The sequence below is a fragment of the Microdochium trichocladiopsis genome (genome assembly GCF_020744255.1).
Source record: "Microdochium trichocladiopsis strain MPI-CAGE-CH-0230 chromosome Unknown B0I36scaffold_8, whole genome shotgun sequence".
NCBI lineage: Eukaryota > Fungi > Ascomycota > Sordariomycetes > Xylariales > Microdochiaceae > Microdochium > Microdochium trichocladiopsis.
Window position 1 is genome coordinate 3,236,165 of NW_025763551.1, and position 17,050 is coordinate 3,253,214.

Genomic DNA, 17,050 nt, shown 5'->3' on the forward strand with positions numbered 1-17,050 from the left:
CCAATTCTGGAGTAGAGTTTGTGTGGCTTATCATTCCCAATGCCGGCATCCAGACTCTCGAGCATGCAACAGACTCAGCCTCAACTTGCTGGGTTTCGCGTGAGACTGAGAAGAGTTTCGCAATGCAGTTATCACAGGCCTATCATCATTGGGCGGGCCCTCACAGTTTGACTTTGACTCCTTGTCGACGGGCACCAGCCACGCAAGCTGAATGCGCGGGGTAAGAAAAGCAAATAAAGCCCATCAAGGTTGACGAGAACCCCTCTCCTGCTTTCCCCCGTGCTAGTACGTCTGTCTCTTTCTTTCACCTAATCTTCATTGTCACAGACACAGCTGTCAGCCTAAGAATCATGCCCATAGACTATTCCAAATGGGACAGCATCGACATGGAGTCGGAGGACGATGCCCCGGCTCCTCCGGCTCCAGTCCGGCCGACACCTCCAGTCGCCGCCTCGGCGTCGAACACGAAGACAAGCCCAAGAAGCACTAGCTCCACCACCGCATCTTCTTCGTCCGACGCCCAGGCGGTGATTCTGTGCTGCAAGAAGGACCAAGTCAGCGCACCGCCCTGGTCTGCCACTACCATCCCAACAACCCACCCTGTCTTCGACAACCCCGTCCCGCCAGTGCCCGACACAATCAAGATCCCCCTCGTCTTCCACCGTCTAGGCACAGTATCAAATCGGCAGGTAGACTTGGACAACCAGATCGCCACGTATATTAACATCGACGGGGGGATTGGCTTCGCGCCGCCCGAGTGGCAGTCGCACGTCGGGTCCGTCATCGTGGCGCGGCAGGACCGCAAGGCTTTACTGCCGCACCACCTCGAGGGCGTGTGGATGTACTGCGACCACATCCTCGACCTCTTTGGGGAGAGAGGCGGCCAGGCGCTGAGGGAGCTGTACAGCAAGCAGGCCTTTGCAAAGTGGTGGGACGGCTACTGTGAGGAGCAGAAGGGGTTTCGTTTGGGCACGGGCGGAGAGAAGGATCCGGATGAATGGAGCGCGGTGAGGTCGCCTTATGAGGTGTAGATGCTTGGGAGCTTGTCTTTGGAGGGGAATGGCGACGCTGGAATTGTTGGCATCAGGCTCTGCGTAACGGGTAGTATGCGAGAACCTCGGAATCCAATCGTGGTGGGCATGATGAAGATAGAGCTGCACGTTTTATATTTCGACAACACACCACGTACTCGACCAACTAAGTTGTAGGTCAAACTCGTCTCGGATTCTGATCCAACTTTCTCAAACTAGTTCGCGGATGCAGGCTTGGCTCTCGTGGTGACTTCGCTCTACCAAATGTGGTACGTGGTCATGCGGTGTCGAACACAAGGATGAGGCGCTTTCCAAGAGGAATCAGCATAAAACCAAGTCGATCCAGGGAAAACCCAGGCTGGATAGCCTTATGCCACTAACATTTTGTACAGCTGATGTTCATTGCTAGATTCTGGCTTTATTCTTCTTGATCTCCGCCCACCCGAATATTATGCCTCAGGTACCTTTCTGTACGCAGGCGGGAGGATACCCTCAAGCGCCGCCTTGATCTGCAGCGCCAGGGTACGCGAGTGCCAGCGGTGCAATGATGTGTACCCGCCCGTAATCCAGAAGTTGTCGTCGAGCTGCGCGTGCCTCTTCCACAAACCTCTGATCTCGCCTTCCAAATCGACAGCCCAAGTCGGCTCGACACGGGCCGCGATCTCGGCAGGGCCGAGCACGTCACCGCTGCCACCAGCAGAAGTGCCATTGGTCGTGCTACCACCGCCCAGGATCTCCAGCGCGACTTCCTGGACATTGGTGTCACTGTAGCCCGTACACCAGATGATGGCATCCACATCCATCGTGCTGCCGTCGGAGAACTTGACTCCCGTGCTCGTGTACGCCACGGGCTCAACCCCAGCCGTGACCTTGACATGCCCGTCTACAATCAACTTGGTGCCACCGTGGTCCATGTAGTGCCCGCCCGCCCGCTCCACGAGGTTGTGCATGAGCGAGGCGTCCGGGTGCAGGCCGTCCACGACGGGGAACCCCGCTGCGGCAAGGGGCTTATACCGGTCAACGTCTTGAGAAGTGAGAAAGGCGAACAGTCCCTTGCCCAGCTGCGCGTCAACGACGGATGGGATGGTCTGGAAGTTGTCATCGCCGGCCTCGACGCCCGCGTCGAAAGCGCCCAGCGAGCGCGGGTCCGTCACCTGCTCGATCGGGCAGATGTAGGTAGGCGACCGCACGTTCATGGTTGTCTGGAAACAGCCGGCCTCGTGGAGGAGCTCGGCCACGTCGAAGGCCGTGTTCGCGGAGCCGACTACAAGAACAGTCTAGGTAAGGTAAGATTAGTCATTTTCTTTGGTACAAGCGGTCAGCGCGGACAAGACTGAGTGACTGACCTTGACACCTTGTTCCTTGAGCTTATCGCCGTTCCTGAACTCGTTCGCGTGCAGAGACTGGCCCTTGTACAGCTCGCGGTCCGCAATGACGGGCATGTAGGGCACCTGCGACCCTACGCCGGTGGCAAGGACGAGGTGTTTGGCTGTGGCCTTCTTTTCCCTGCCCGGCGTGGAAAATGCAACCGTCCATTCTTTGGTAACTTGATTGTACTCGGTGTGCGAGACCCTAGCCGACGTGATTACGTCGAGGTTGAGGTCCTCGACATAACGCCGCAGGTGGGCCGCAAGGTCGGCCTTGCTAAGGAGATAAGGGCTCTGAAACTCCTTGGGGTAGGCTAAAAGTCTTTAATGTCAGCACTGAATTCGCGGTTGCTGACAGGGAGGGTTGTTTGCGAACTGACCGAGGTAGGGCATTGTGCAGAAGGATGTTGGGGCGTGGAACCTCAGGTTGTCATGGCGGCGATCCCAATTTGCACCGACGACGTCGTTCCGTTCTGCCATGAGGCTGCTAACCCCGAGCGCCTTCAGGCGTGCGGAGAGCGTGGCCGCACTTACATTTGGGTCAGCATTACCGATTCTTCCATATTCGAGCTTGGTGACTCACGCATTCCCGCCGCCGATGATGAAGACGTCTGTGTTGATGGACGACTGGCCCTCATGGTCCTTCTTGGGGATTTGCAACAAGTTTGTGTCCTCGGGATGGCCCGTCAGGGCTTCGAGCCAGGTGCTGAGCACCCAGATCTTCCAAGTCAGCGCTTCGCCAGACTTGACTGGGATCAGCATTAACCTCCCACTCGCGCTCGTGGAAGGCGACGCCGTGGTAAATTTAAAGCGGTAATCGATAAACGCCTTCCGCCCGTGTCAGTCATACCATGAGAAAAGGATAAGCAACCAGAGACAATCTTACCAAAGTTGGCCCGACAGGGAGAAGGAGACCGTCACCGCTAGGCTTGAAACTCTCCGTCACGCCTCTGACAGATGCGAGCTCGAGCAGACTACTGACAATGGCATGGGGCCCGTGAAAGGTACGCAAGTGGTACGTCAGTGCGAGCTGGTCCTTCCAGTACGCATCGCCCTCGCCAGGGGCCAGGAACAAGCCCTCGAGCGCTGGAGCGTCAGCAGTCGAAATTGCACTGCTGAGCTTGTCCAACACCGATTGCGCGGCACTGGTTGCGTCGATGCCGGCCGTTGCAGCCAGTGCGTCCGGCGCGACGACAGGCAATGGCTGTGCCTTGAAGGCCTTGCGCAGATCACCCCGTGCCGTCGAGGTCACGGGTGCCGGCTTATTGTCTGCCACGTTGCATAAGCCGCCTGTGCGTCGGGCTCATGCAGACCAGAGTTTTGAGACATAGCAGCTAGATCACTGGAGCAGGCCAATAGGAAGGTTGCGTACCTGCAATTGCCATCTTGATGGAACAAGAGGCCAATAGTCTGCCAGAGAATAAAAGTCAGGCAGGCACAGTTCTACAGGTTGTGGGCGTAATGTCAGATGGTTGAAAGCAGGACAGCTGCCCGACACGGGCATGCAACATATGTGTTCGATGAGCTGGAGCGCACTTCAGATCTGCACACTCTACACCATGATTCGGTCGGAAGCGGGCCACACTATCTGCCAAGACGTGTCGGGTTCTCAGCTACAATTGTTCCTCCAAAAAAGACCCTGGGGCGGGACAGGGTTGTGTGCATGGATGATGATGGTGCCGTGCAGCCGATGGGACAACTTACGACGCTGTAAGGGGTGCCGATGGGTCGGAGCATCATTCATTGCCCTAGACCCTTCTTCCGACAATTCATCTTTGCCCACAGGATAAACTTTGGATACCATTGCGAGCCTGGCTCAGGACATGATAGAAGCTCTTTGAGGACATAGATCTGCTTCGCAAGCTCCAGTCGGGCACAGCCCCTGGGCCATGCCCGAAGATCCCTTCTGTTCAGGAACCGAGATATGCTGATTTACCCTGCCGGGCCTGTCTCCCGCGAGAATTCTCTGTTTACTTTACGAGCGGCACAGCTTTCCCAAGAGTAGGGGGATGCTGCATCGCGGGACCAACCCTAGTGGCCGCTCCCGAGGGAAATGTGGGCAAATTGGGCACTTATGGTGGAACCAAGACCGGAACAGGCTGTGGTCATTATCAAGGTGGACCAGGAGACCCCTACACTTCTGACACGCGCGAGTCAGGCTCTTGCTTAGATGTGACGGCTCAGCGGTAAATTTACCGGCTTTCATTCCGTGCGGCGTGGACCCTCTTGTTGGCCACAACAAGGGCACCTACCTGACATCCTTGCTGATCGCCGTAAAAACGGTCTGGGAAGCGCTGGTGCCATGAGGAAAAGATAGAGGGATCCTTGCCACAATGAAGGGTCCCAGGAGCAGGATGCTTGCTACGGTGCCGGCCGAACATTGCCGGTAGGAACGATGGCCTTTGGCTCTCGCAGACCCCGTGGCTCGTCGTTTCGACCACGTTATCCCTGAGAGACGCGATATTTGCCCGAGCCAAATGAAGCATATTGCGTACCGGCATGCTCTCAGGTACAACTTTGACGCGCATGCCGCGCACGTGCAACCCTGGCCGGGCTTTCTCCTTTGAATCAACAGCCTCGACGTCAGACCGGCAGCGCCCCGAGGCTTTCCTTGGAATGACCATTGCCGTTTTGCTCGACGATGTTTTGGCCATCAACCGCTAAAACCGACAAGACAAATGGCTGAACTAGATCCGCCATCGCTCGCGGCGCTGCTCGGCAGCCCAGCGCTCGCGCCTCCGCCTGGGATCGATCCGCAATTCGACTCACCTCCGAACCAGAATGGGCTTGCATATGGCATCACAACGGCACTGTCTATCATACTGAGTGTCTGTGTCGCTATCCGATTATACGCTCGCATTGGCCTAGAACGACAATTTCGTGTCGAAGATGGTACGGCCACAACTTCTAAAGGCTTTGCCTTGCTTCTACGCAGTTGAGGACTCGGTGGCTAACTCGATTTCTGGTAGGCTTGATGCTCCTGGGATACGTAAGTCGTCTTGTTAGAATCCGCCCAGAAGCCATTGTCTGACAATATCTTCAGGGATCGTATTGGGGAACTGCTTATGCCGCCTACGAACTGATCAAGACTCCCGGGTACTACGTCCATACCTGGGACCTTCACTTGGGGGACATGATTAGACCCGGATATGTGAGTCGGCCAGAGCATTTCATTGTTGCTGAAGTCGCATGACGGGAAACTGACACGGCTGCGCTCTGGTCTCCAGCTGATTCTCATATACGGATGCTGCTACTCTGCTGTCCTGCCACTGATCAAGACAGCCATCTTGCTCGACTGGTGCAGGATCTTCGTCACTGGTAATCGCATCAAGAGCCCCTTTTGGTGGGGCTGCATGGCACTCAGCGTACTCCAGTGCGTTTGGGGATTGATGTGCATCATCCTCCTGAACATGCAGTGTGTCCCACACAATGCCATTTGGGAGTTCTACGTGCCTAGCAAGTGCTACAGCTTGCCCAGAGTCATGCTGGCTTCAGCCTCCGTCCAGGTGGTCACCGATATTGCCATGGTCTTGCTACCGCAGCGATTGATCTGGAAGCTGCAGACGGGGTGGAAGCGGAAGGCCGGTATCTCTCTAATCTTTGGTATCGGTATTGCGTAAGTGATTCACTATGATCCTTGTCCCGTTAAACATGCATCCTGCTTCAGCGATTGGGAGCCTGTCGACTGACATCAACATATCCTACCCTTTTAGTGGCTCAATATCGGCATGCTTGCGCCTCGAGAGAACCATCACCTACGCGAACGAATCCGACAAAATGTACTTCATTGGGCCCTTGCTCTTCTGGGCTTGCGCCGAAATGACCTGCGGCTTCCTCATCTTCTGCGTACCGTCGATGCCCCGAATCTTCAAGACAATGTTCGACATGCCAATCAAGAGCGGAGGGACGGTTGAGCCTCTTGGGGACGACTACTACCGTGCCCGCCGGAAGTGGGCAAAGCCAACAAGCTCAGTGAGCCGAGGGACGTGGAAGGAGATTGACGATGGCGACATTGCTTTGACGCGGTCGACGCCGGCAGAAGGCCCGGCATCATCTGCAGCATCGACTGCGAAACAACACGACTCGGAATCGTCCCGGTAGACTGAGATTTCCAGCGCAAAAAAGGAGTTTTTGCTGTTCAATCTGCACAGTCCGCGATTTAATTTCATGTTACAACAAAATATGCTATTCGGGAGGCACGATAGAGGAAGGCACTAATGCCAAATATGCATCCCTGTAGACGACAGGCTTGCCTACATAGTGGTACATCACGGGAACAGTGTCACAGCCCTTCCAAGGGATGCCGAGGGTCCTAGTCTTTGAGCACGGATGAGACGAAAGGTATCAACAAAGTCGGTAACAGGACGTAGCGTCAGGGCTTTTGATCTCCTGTTTCCCTTGACGGAGGTAGAATCAAACCACAAGGTTGACGATGGCGTAGGACAACAGCGGTCTCAAGAGGTGAAACTTTGCCAAGGCAGATCATCGAGTGGTGGAATAAAACCAAAGTGTTAACTCTAAAGTGATGGTTCAAGTCCCAAATTTCTGCGAACTCTCAATCACGATCGGGGATGCAAAATGCTACTGCATGTCGAATTGCACGAATGGGTTCTGGCGAAAGAGATAGCCGAAGAAATGAACATGCAATCATCTCCAAGTAATGAGCATTCTCTCAAGTTTGGCACTCGCGGCCAATTCTCCATAGTAGCAACGTAAGGATCTACCAAAATCCAGCAATACGGCGGCCCACCTCCAGCCTCCATGGCCTCCAGATGTCGCTCGATGCCAGCCAATTTGGCACGGGTTTGGAGCCTTCGAAATGGGTTTCCAAGAGCTGGTAGGATACCCCACTGGCCTGATGTCAGCGTGGTCCGAGCCGCGTCTTGCACAATGACCTGAGGTCAGGACTTGTTTTCCTATTCAGGCGAATAATGTATCATGAGTGTTGCCGCCCACAGTGCCGGGTTCCGGACCGAAGTGGGTCCGGGAACCCGGCCGGCAGGATCCGAGACCAACTAACGTTACCATAGGAAGCTTCTCTTGACAACGAGAGGCTGCGGATGACGTAAGCAACCTGCCGAGGTGTTGGCACCCGGGCCCACTTCTTGGGGAGCGCCGAGGTCCAAAGTCTCACTTGAATCGCATTGTTGACGATATCGCCATCTTTGGCACATTTCCTGCCAGAACCACCCCGGACAGCAGACAGTCATGGCGTTCCAGCGCTCTGTCGAGGCGACGCCGCTCTCGTCGCACACGTACAGCGTCAGCCTCGACGCCGAGTGGTGCATTGGCTCTGTGCCCAACGGCGGCTACGTGACCTCGACCATCATCTCGGCCGTCAACAAGCACTTTGCCACGACCCTCGCCCGCCTCGGCCAGCCCGACACCATGTCGATGCAGCTGCAGTTCCTGCGCCGCACCCACGCCGGCGCCGGCGTCGTCACCGTCGCCGACGTCAAGCTCGGCAGCGGCATCTCGGTCGTCCACGCCACCCTCTCGCAAGACGGCCGCGACGAGGTCCAGGGCTACGTCACGCACATGAACTTTTCCAAGGAGGCCGGCCTCTCCATCCCCACGGAACCACACTGCGGGCTCCTTCCGGCGCCAAAACCAATCGACTTCTCAGCCATCGACGCGTCCGGCAGAGACGCACACTGGCACACCCAGCGCGAAGCGGCCATCACCAAGTTCCGCAAGGGCATGCAGCACCTCGTCTTCGTCAAGCCCAACGTCGTCCAGGACGCCGGGTTCGCCGGGTTCGCCGACCAGTGGGTCCGCTTCCGCCCGGGTGGCCAGGGGAGCCCCACGGTGCCCTTTGTCCAGGAGGCGATCGGGTACGTGGTTGACATGTTCCCGCTCGCGTTTCGCGAGTCGCCCCACATGAGCCAGGAGGAGAAGATGGCGCCTCGGTGGTACCCGACGGTCCTGTTGAATTTGGACATCAAGCGCAGGATACCGGACGGAACAGAATGGCTGTACGTCCGGGCCACGACGGTCGAGGTGCACAACGGCAGGTTTGATATCCAGGTTGTCGTGCTGGATCAGGCGGGCAGTCTGATAGCGTTGAGTAATCACGTCACGTTGGTCCTGGGAGCCGAGAGGAACTTGGCGGCGAGGAAGAAGCCCTCGGAGGCGGGGAAGCTTTGATTCTGGCCCGCATTAGAGTGCTAGCTTCATATGGCTATGCGCCAAAGGTGACATATTGAACGCAAGGGACGGCTGTGCCGTCGTGAACATAGAGAGTGTATAGAGTAAAGATAGAAGCTCAACATGCATGCTATTATTCTGTCTCGAGTACACCAGCTCAGACCATGACACTGCAAGCGGATCACTTGAAGGCTACACCAGCAGATCACCAGAGGCTGCACTCTGGAATGGCGTAGACTTGTTGCAGCCTTTGTGCCAACTGGCTTCGGCCGCTATTCCATACCGCCCTAAGCCAGTTCATTGCAAACACAAGGCCTTCCAACAGACTGTCTCGCCGTCGTCCCCGAGCACCAAAACCTCGTCATCCTCCCGATCCTGCGCGTGCTTCCGCAGCCAAGTCTCAAGGCCGTCCAGATTGCTATCATCCTGGATGACGCCGCTGCACCTGCAGAGTCGGCAGGAGTAGCAGCAGGGGGCGGGCCAGGGCACTTTCGTTCATGTGAACGTAGAAGTGTCCGGGTTAGAAATACGACACCGCAAGGGGAACACTTGAACTCTCTTGGCTAGACACGGAGGCTTTTGATCAATATGATAGTGACAGGAGAAGAATGGGACAGGAACATCGCTCGGAATGAGGCATCTGATCGACTTACATTGGATGGGCACATCCCATCGTCCCTGTGCTCCGATAAGCTTCTGGCTGGATGCTTGTTGTAGGTGATATAACCGCAGTCCGAGCACTTACCGGTCGCTGCTGGCGGGAGAGGCTTCTCGACCGGCTCCTTAGTCTTTGACAATCCTGACTTTTCAAGCAACAACCGTTAGCATGTTGTCTGGCAATCTTCCAGGAGATACTGAGTATGATGAAATGATGGGTGTAATAGAGTTTGTTACATCGCTGCCGTAGATTTCCTCCCGTGCCTTTGTCATGTCCCGCATCATCGGTGACGGGAATGCATCTTCTATTTCCGTGTTGCTATGTTAGCAGTGTTTACAGGTGAGAGGTATGTGAGGACGTGGTGATGTTGAACTTACCGTCATCGGACGGCACCGACTCCATTTCATTGAATTCTGGATGACCGGTCAGCACATTATACTCCACGATGGCATGGTATGGCCGAGCTGGGATTGGTGGGCTGTGAACTGACGAAACTCGAGCGGCTCCGGGTCGGAGATATCGCCCGAGGGCAAGAAACGGATGGCGGCGAGGGCGGCGGGGTTGGGCGGCCACAACTTGGAAGACTCCGACATCATGAATGTGTAATACTGAGGTTAAAAGGAATAAGGACACTGATCGCGGCGAGAACTTATGTCAAGGTCAAGTTGCACGACTGAAAGCGGTGGGGACGCTGAGCAGGAAGGCGTGGGCTTCGCCTAAAATCCGAGGTTGTGCTGGACCAGGTAGCCGTCTCGCCGTAGTAATATCCGCACACCACGTCCGACATCTTTTGGCACTTGATCTTTCGACCCCATCTAGACTTACCAGGCCAGGATCTAATGTCGAGATTATGTATTCAGGTTATCATCGCAAGGAGTAGCATAAGAGCCAGGTCCCCATAAGAGGTTGATCACGCACACGGGCTTGCCGCTTGACCTGCTTCTTCTCATCTTGCGATTCTCGTCCTGCAGGCCTCTGTCTGTTTCTAATAGATGGGAATGCTTACTTGATTTGCCCTTGGATGACGCAGCGCTAACTCATGAAGTTAGCAACGATGCAAGGGCATGTTACAATCAGCTGTTGGATCGGCAGATTCGGCACAACCTCCAGACACCAACGTCCGCACCCATTCCCTTGATCTCCGATGTCGACCATGTTTAGCACTCTCGGCAGCCATGCTGAGCCCTATAGAGAGCAGCAATCGAATATCATTCGGTAACAAGCGCCTTGCGAGACTGTAATGCCGAAACTCGGTCCCGCTACTGGTTACGCGCGCCGGCACGGTAAGCTCCGCACCTGCAATCAATAACAGTCCCCGCGATCTGCGCAAATGCTACGTGACAACGAGTTGGGCGACCAGCGATACCGTGACCCCGCATCGCCGACGACGATCATTTCTTGATTTCGACTGTCCGTCCTTCTCACTGAGGCACAGCGAAAGCCATATAAATGCTTCCGGGATCGCAGATTCTGTCACGTCAAATTGCTAGATGACTCGCCATCCTCCCATTTTCACCACAGATTATCACCACCATGGCAGCAGACATCGAGACGGCCGAGAAACAAGACCTTCATGCAGCTACGGCTGATCAAGACGACGACCTGGCCGGTAACCTCAAACAGTCCCACGAGATCCGACACAATGGCACGCTTGATCGCAAGCTCAAGTCTCGTCATGTTCAGTTCCTTGCACTCTCAGGTGCCATCGGCACGGGTCTATTTGTTGGCAGCGGGCAAATGATCTCCCTCGCCGGGCCGTTATCGACAGTCCTGGCTTACGCCATCACCGGCTTCAATCTGTACTGCGTCATCAACAGCCTTGGTGAGATGGCAACCTACTTACCCCTGCCGGGAGCCGTCCCCGTGTACGCAACCCGCTATGTAGACGAGGCACTCGGTTTCGCCCTCGGATGGAATTACTGGTACCAACTAGCCATCGGGGTCCCCATCGAGGTAACGGTCGCCTGCGTCATCGTCGACTTCTGGTCCACGGACGTGATGCCACGCTCGGCTCTCATCTCCCTCTTTCTATGGCCCATGGTTCTCGTCAACTGCCTGCCCGTGCGCGTGTACGGCGAAGCCGAATTTGTCTTTGGGGCAATCAAGCTCACCACCATCATCGGGTTGATACTTCTCATGTTCATAATCACCCTTGGCGGCTCTCCGAGCGGCGATCGAATTGGATTTCGGTACTGGGTGAGTCCCGGGCCGATGAATGAGTACCTCGTCTCGGGCCCGACTGGACGCTTCCTCGCATTCTGGAAGGTCTTCACACAAGCCACCTTTGCGTATGGGGGCTCCGAGATGGTCGTCATCGCCTCGGGAGAGACCGAGAACCCGCGGCGCAACATCCCGCGCGCAGTGCGCCGCGTCTTCTGGCGCATCACAATCTTCTACGTGCTCGCCATCTTCCTCGTCACTCTGTGCGTCTCCTCCGCCGACCCAGGCCTGCTCAACGCGATCACCACATCAGCCCCCGGGGCCGCAGCATCTCCTTTCGTCATCGCCATCAAGAACGCCGGCATCTCCACGCTGCCGTCCATCATCAACGCCGTGGTCCTGTCGTCGGCCTGGTCCGCGGGCAACTCATTCTTCTACGCGTCCACGCGCGTGCTCTACTCGGCCGCGCTGGACGGCAAGACGCCGCGCGTGCTGCGCTACGAAAAGTTCGGCGTTCCCCTGGCCTGCGTCGGCGCGACCTCCCTGCTGGGCCTGCTCGCGTACATGAACGTCAGCAACTCCGGGCAGGACGTCTTCTTCTGGTTCTCCAACGTGTCTGCCGTGTCGACGCTGATCGTCTGGGCCGCGACGTGCATCGTGTATCTGCGCTTCCACGCGGGCCTGCGGTACAACGGCATCTCGAGGGACGCGGATATCCCCTGGAAGTCGCCGCTGCAGCCGTACCTGGCGTGGTTCGCGATTTGCTTCTGCTTGCTGGTGGCCCTGACCAACGGGTTCGATGCGTTCTTCCCGGGTAAGTTCAGCGCCAAGACGTTTGTCCCGCCGTACGTGAACATCCCGATATTCGCGGCGCTGTTCCTGGGCTACAAGTTTACCAAGGGGACGAGGTTTGTCAAGGCCAGCGAGATGGATCTGTGGAGTGGCAAGGCAGAGGTTGACGCGCTGGAAGGGACGTGGCCGGAGGTTAAGCCGAGGAACTTTCTTGAGAGAGTCTGGTTCTGGATTGCGTAACTTGGACTTTCAAGTTCTCGGGACTCGGCCACAGTTACTCCATGTTCTCGAAACTCGGTCGCGTTCACTCGACAGGCAGTTGCATCAAGAATGCTCGCATGGTACACCCACAAGCTGGTATTGAGCCACGGAAGGCCAGGCTGCTAGCTAGTTGTGATGAATTTGACCAAGAAACCTCACGTAAACCACATCAGTCTCCTCTCCGTGTCCCCCCTTAATAACCTCAATGGTTGGATATAGCCGGTTTGCCTGCAACACAGCAATTTGCTGTCAAGTCGACACCGCTGGCCCAGGAATTCACAGCTTGCGGGCAATGACCCACAAAAACTCTGCCTTGACAACATCCTCGCGGACCTCGCCCACGACGACCTCGAAGCCAGCCTTGCGCACCATGTCGAGGGTGCCCTGCTCGCCCCAGCCGCTGTAGAACATCCACCCGTCGTCGTGGAGCCACTTGTCAAAGACCACGGCCTCGGCGTCCTCGCCGGCAAAGTTTCCCAGAAAGTAGCCGCCGGGCTTCAGCCAGGCCGCAATTTTGGCCAGCATGTACGGCTGCTCGGCGCGCGGGAGGTGGAAGATGCTGTATAGCCCGAGGACCGCGTCGAGCGAGGCCGGCGCAATGTCCAGGGATGCCATGTCGCCTTCGTAGAATTGGATGCGGCCGCTAGCGGAAGCGTCCGCCAGGAGGGCCTCCTTGGCGAGCTGGATCTGGGTGCTCGAGATGTCGTCGGCCAGGACCTGCACGTTGGTTCCGAGGCCAAGGAGCTTCTGCGTGATTGGCACGCCGCAGCCGCAGCCTAGCTCCAGGATCTTGACGGCGTCCGCGGCTGCACCGACATCGCTGCTGTTGTTGTTTGGGTCTTTGTTGTCCGTGTCGGTCTTGGTGGCAAGCTGGGGCAACAGCGCGAGCAGCTTGTCTAGGTACTCGAGGCGTTGAGCCGAGTTGGGGATGGTCCAGCCGTTGTAAGCCGGGGCGATGACGTCGTAAGATGCCTTGAGACGTGCCTTGATGTCGCCCAGCTGGGTGATGTTGTCGGTGTTGTCCGGGACGGCTGCCATCTTGCTTGTCCTCTCTGGTTTTGGGATGTGGGCTTTGCGTGTCTTTTCTTCACTTGAGTAGCCTGCTTTAGTGCAGGTATCTCAGGAAATGTATTTTGGCTTGGCTATGGTCTAAGTCTGTGCTATGTAGTGCTGCAGTAATCCGAGCAAATTCCCTGTGCTGCGCGTAGTCCTGTTCTGGGCGGTGCTTTCCTTCTCTTGAGTCTGCAGAGACAATGCTTTGAGGGAGAAGAAGGAGAAAAAGAATCAGCGGTCAGCTGGGAGGGCAAGGGGCTATTTAAGGGCGTTGTTCCCCCTGATCTTTATCAGGCCACTTTCCAAGGCTGGTTGCGAGCTAAGAGTGGGGTTTCGGGGCTTGGCACCGCGCCCTTCCTTGCGCCCTGCACCACGCCCTTTGATTGCCCTGACAAGCAACCATGTTTGGGTAACTCTTCCATAAGAGGCGACACCGACAACTACCCCAGCCAGTTAGTTGGTTGGTCCTATGGTACTCACCGGCATCACACAGAGTTTCCCTCATGGCCTCAAACACTTCCACAGCAGCCCCGAGCCGGCGGTACAAGCTCGTCTTCTTCGTCCCCGTCGCAGACTCAGCGGCCTGTAAGACCGCCGTCCTTGCTGCCGGCGCTGGTCAATTCCCAAACTACTCCGAGGTCTGCTTCGAGACTCTCGGTACAAACCAGTTCCGCCCCGGCGAGGCCTCGACGCCCTATATCGGACAACCTGGCAGGCTTGAGGAGGTGGCCGAGGCCCGGATAGAGACTGTCGTCACTGGCGAGGAGACGATGAGGGACGTGGTTCGGGCGCTGAAGCAGTAAGTCTGCGTCCCACCTGATTCCGATGGACTCCATCTCTTGGGACCAAGACTGACGGCAATGGCATCATCGCATTTCAGGACACATCCATACGAAGTGCCCGTATATGAGGTGTACAAGCTTGAGGACTTTTGAGATAGTTGGACGGTATCCTTAGCTCCCAACACTATGATCTGACCCCTCGTGATCAACTTTGCGAGGCAGTTGTTGAGTGGGAGCATATTATTCATGTATTCTCACTTGTTTTCCCACTTTGTATCTGGCGTGGATGTCATTGACAATCACTTGCATTGCTCCGCTTCATGGCAAGGCGACCAGATTAGCACATGACAAGGATCCCCTTGCCTTCTTATTCCGTGGTACGCCTCCGTAAGACGCCTATGAGACTACTTGCGCGTAGTGAACCCCGTCTCTGAGCGCCGCTGACGCCGTCGCGAGCTGCATATCGACGCACGCGAGCGTGAATTCCTTACGCATGCGTAGCGGCATGAAACTGAAGTCGCCGCTCTGTGGGGCGAAGCGGTCAGGTTGTTCCGGGGCGGACCAGCCGAGCCCTTTTTTGTGCTGCACGAACTGTGACGGCAGGAATCCTCGCAGTGGCGGTGGGGTAGATCCACGGGTAGAGCGGGATGTGTTAGGAGTCTGGGACGATGTAAAAGCCGAGGATGACGCAGGATGGCGATGAGGCGCGGACAGGGACTCGTCGTCTTCGTCATCGCTGGTGCTGGACGCCGAGGAAAAAGTCCGAATGCTGTCGGCACTGCTGCGGCTGCTGGTACTGCCAGCACTTGTCCCAACTCCGTCATAAAACGCCGGGTGTCGACTGCTATCCATGAATGATGAGGTTTTGACGTCTCCTTGAGGCACTAGCCCCAACTGTACCTCTTCCTGTTCCTCGAAAGTCCTCCTCATAATGGAGGCTTGAACGTCAAGCATCGCGAGCTGCTTGCCAGCCAGATACCTGTCATCCCGCTCGATGTGACTTGAGGACTGCCTCAAGCTGAGCCGCTGCAGCTCTATTTCGTCGATCGAAACGTCTGCAAAGGCTCCTCCTGCCCGGGGTCCGGCAGAAGCAGTCGTTGCCGCTTGGCCGTCACCATTGACCGTTTTGAAGGAGTAAGGACATTCTCTTTTTTCGAGCGCCATCGTGATCTGGCCATCTTGCGCATATTGTATCGCCTGTCGCGAGATGATGGGCAGGATGACGGTGTCGAGAAACATGTCGTTGAAGTTGAGAACCTGGAAACCATCCACGTCGCGCGCCAGCAGACGAGCCAGCTGGGCCAGGCTCGTGACGTCAATTTCCTCGTCGGGCCCGTCTTTTGAATGTAAAGACATATCCTCGTCGCCGTCACCCGATGTTCTTGTTGTGGCTGTCCATAGATGCGCGGTATCCGGCATGGGAATGCTTTCTGTGGTGGCTGTAGCGATCTGGTGGCAGTGCAGGTACGCCCGCAGCACGGACAAAACGCCAAGCTCATCCTCGTCTGCACTACGAAACCTCCTCCTCTTCATTTCTATACGTTGCTGAAGCCCTCGTCGCCAGATGGCCATGTGGTGGTTGAGCCGGGCCTGATCGGCAAGATGCCGAACCGCATCGAGGCGGCCACCAACCGCAATAGCCCAATATCGACTGAGCTGCCACGACTCGAGTGTGCCGTGGAAAGCGTTCCATTTCTGGCGGAGGCTGCTGTAAGACTCCTCTGGTCCCGCCGGTGTCGAGAAAGTTCGGGGCAGGTGGAACACAGGTACGAGGGGCTCTGATGTGTCAAGAAGGTCGAGATTCGGAGCCACGCTCAGCCCGCCCAGGATGTTTGTCGTAGCGAAGCGTGTGCAGATCGCTTCGGTGTTACAAACGTTCCGGCTATCTACGTAGCGTGGATGGATACCGTATCGCGTCGCTCCGTCTGCGCCTGGAGTCGAAGGAGCCACGACGTGCGGCCGCAGTAGGATGACGCCGGCCGCCATAATGGCGTTGCGCGAGGCAAGGTTCCCCTGCAGCATCTCCAGTACGGCAAAGCACATGGTCGCGTATGTGATGTCCATCGGCGTCATCCCTGGCAAAGCGTCCCGGAATGAGGCCAGGGCACGAGAATAGTTGCCGACGGCTGAGATGAAGTGTGTGTCTTTTCCCCAAGGGCCGTTAAGGAAATGCTCGGGCTGCTGTAAGGACCGGAACCCAAAATCCCGCAGGGCTGAGTTGTGCGAGCTGCTCAGATCCTTGATCGTCAGACACACGTACCGGTAGCACTCCTTGTGCAGGCTCTGCTGGGCGAGTATGTGCGCAAAAAAGTCGCTCTTGGTCATCCCGACGGGGTCGAGCACACTGAAGGCTGCATAGACAACTGCCCTGGCACTGTCTTCTGCAGTAGACAGGTGCTTCGGTAGGGCGAACTGGGTGACTCGGGCGCTGACTGGTGGTAGTCTTGAGTGGCTCTGTCTGGGAAGAAGTATTCTCTGCATCACCTGCTGCTGCACAGTGGCAGCGTTCTTGGCCGAACGGACTTGGGGATACGCGCAGCGCAGCATGAGACGCTGACATGCCGAGCAGCACGGACGGGCTTCATCACAGCGGACGTGGCGCTTCTTGCAGGTGAAACAGCCTGCTCGGGACTTTGCGTGATACGCCCGCTCGAGCGGGCCTCCTTGCTGACGGGCACCTGCGGTGGGACGGATTGCTGTGGGGGGCATCCTGGCTGATGGCGAGTGATCTTGCAAGGTAGAGTCTAGCGAAGCAAGCACGTTGTTAACTCTGCTGTTCTGGACGTGGTTGATGTCTAA

At 56.7% G+C, this 17,050-nt stretch overlaps 9 protein-coding genes across 9 annotated transcripts; 5 read left to right on the plus strand and 4 right to left on the minus strand.

The window, feature by feature from the left end:
* The first annotated feature begins 292 nt into the window (after positions 1–292).
* B0I36DRAFT_331184 (uncharacterized protein) lies at positions 293–1,307 on the plus strand. Its single transcript, XM_046154949.1, has one exon. The coding sequence runs from the start codon at positions 351–353 to the stop codon at positions 1,029–1,031; it is 681 nt and encodes a 226-aa protein (XP_046009931.1). The 5' UTR covers positions 293–350; the 3' UTR covers positions 1,032–1,307.
* On the minus strand, positions 1,308–4,416 carry B0I36DRAFT_424358 (uncharacterized protein; the record flags this gene model as incomplete). The annotated part of the gene is made up of 7 exons (XM_046162272.1): positions 1,308–1,338; positions 1,413–2,308; positions 2,378–2,712; positions 2,779–2,927; positions 2,982–3,226; positions 3,285–3,659; positions 4,378–4,416. The coding sequence occupies 6 exons, from the start codon at positions 4,414–4,416 to the stop codon at positions 1,481–1,483; spliced, it is 1,971 nt and encodes a 656-aa protein (XP_046009932.1). The 3' UTR covers positions 1,308–1,338; positions 1,413–1,480.
* Positions 4,417–5,076: 660 nt separating this feature from the next.
* Positions 5,077–6,857, plus strand: B0I36DRAFT_415395 (uncharacterized protein; the record flags this gene model as incomplete). The annotated part of the gene is made up of 5 exons (XM_046162039.1): positions 5,077–5,290; positions 5,368–5,387; positions 5,442–5,549; positions 5,626–6,014; positions 6,112–6,857. The coding sequence occupies 5 exons, from the start codon at positions 5,077–5,079 to the stop codon at positions 6,497–6,499; spliced, it is 1,119 nt and encodes a 372-aa protein (XP_046009933.1). The 3' UTR covers positions 6,500–6,857.
* Positions 6,858–7,541: 684 nt separating this feature from the next.
* B0I36DRAFT_331187 (thioesterase-like superfamily-domain-containing protein) lies at positions 7,542–8,686 on the plus strand. The gene has a single exon (XM_046154950.1). The coding sequence runs from the start codon at positions 7,607–7,609 to the stop codon at positions 8,543–8,545; it is 939 nt and encodes a 312-aa protein (XP_046009934.1). The 5' UTR covers positions 7,542–7,606; the 3' UTR covers positions 8,546–8,686.
* Positions 8,687–8,827: 141 nt separating this feature from the next.
* B0I36DRAFT_331188 (uncharacterized protein) lies at positions 8,828–9,216 on the minus strand (the record flags this gene model as incomplete). Its single annotated transcript, XM_046154951.1, has 2 exons — positions 8,828–9,108; positions 9,199–9,216. The coding sequence occupies 2 exons, from the start codon at positions 9,211–9,213 to the stop codon at positions 8,833–8,835; spliced, it is 291 nt and encodes a 96-aa protein (XP_046009935.1). The 3' UTR covers positions 8,828–8,832.
* Positions 9,217–10,719: 1,503 nt separating this feature from the next.
* B0I36DRAFT_331189 (amino acid permease/ SLC12A domain-containing protein) lies at positions 10,720–12,543 on the plus strand. Its single transcript, XM_046154952.1, has one exon. It carries the CDS (start codon positions 10,737–10,739, stop codon positions 12,393–12,395), a length of 1,659 nt encoding a protein of 552 aa, XP_046009936.1. The 5' UTR covers positions 10,720–10,736; the 3' UTR covers positions 12,396–12,543.
* On the minus strand, positions 12,544–13,685 carry B0I36DRAFT_331190 (methyltransferase). Its single transcript, XM_046154953.1, has one exon. It carries the CDS (start codon positions 13,452–13,454, stop codon positions 12,693–12,695), a length of 762 nt encoding a protein of 253 aa, XP_046009937.1. The 5' UTR covers positions 13,455–13,685; the 3' UTR covers positions 12,544–12,692.
* A 287-nt stretch (positions 13,686–13,972) lies between these two features.
* On the plus strand, positions 13,973–14,404 carry B0I36DRAFT_366248 (GTP cyclohydrolase 1 type 2/Nif3; the record flags this gene model as incomplete). The annotated part of the gene is made up of 2 exons (XM_046159261.1): positions 13,973–14,268; positions 14,350–14,404. 2 exons carry the CDS (start codon positions 13,973–13,975, stop codon positions 14,402–14,404), a joined length of 351 nt encoding a protein of 116 aa, XP_046009938.1.
* Positions 14,405–14,647: 243 nt separating this feature from the next.
* B0I36DRAFT_366249 (uncharacterized protein) lies at positions 14,648–16,798 on the minus strand (the record flags this gene model as incomplete). Its single annotated transcript, XM_046159262.1, has 1 exon — positions 14,648–16,798. The coding sequence occupies one exon, from the start codon at positions 16,796–16,798 to the stop codon at positions 14,648–14,650; it is 2,151 nt and encodes a 716-aa protein (XP_046009939.1).
* Between the last annotated feature and the right edge of the window lie 252 nt (positions 16,799–17,050).

Excerpts from the sequence above, each read along its gene's own strand:
- B0I36DRAFT_331184 (XM_046154949.1), top strand. The coding sequence starts at position 351 with ATGCCCATAGACTATTCCAAATGGGACAGCATCGACATGGAGTCGGAG.
- B0I36DRAFT_331187 (XM_046154950.1), top strand. The coding sequence starts at position 7,607 with ATGGCGTTCCAGCGCTCTGTCGAGGCGACGCCGCTCTCGTCGCACACG.
- B0I36DRAFT_331189 (XM_046154952.1), top strand. The coding sequence starts at position 10,737 with ATGGCAGCAGACATCGAGACGGCCGAGAAACAAGACCTTCATGCAGCT.
- B0I36DRAFT_331190 (XM_046154953.1), bottom strand. The coding sequence starts at position 13,454 with ATGGCAGCCGTCCCGGACAACACCGACAACATCACCCAGCTGGGCGAC.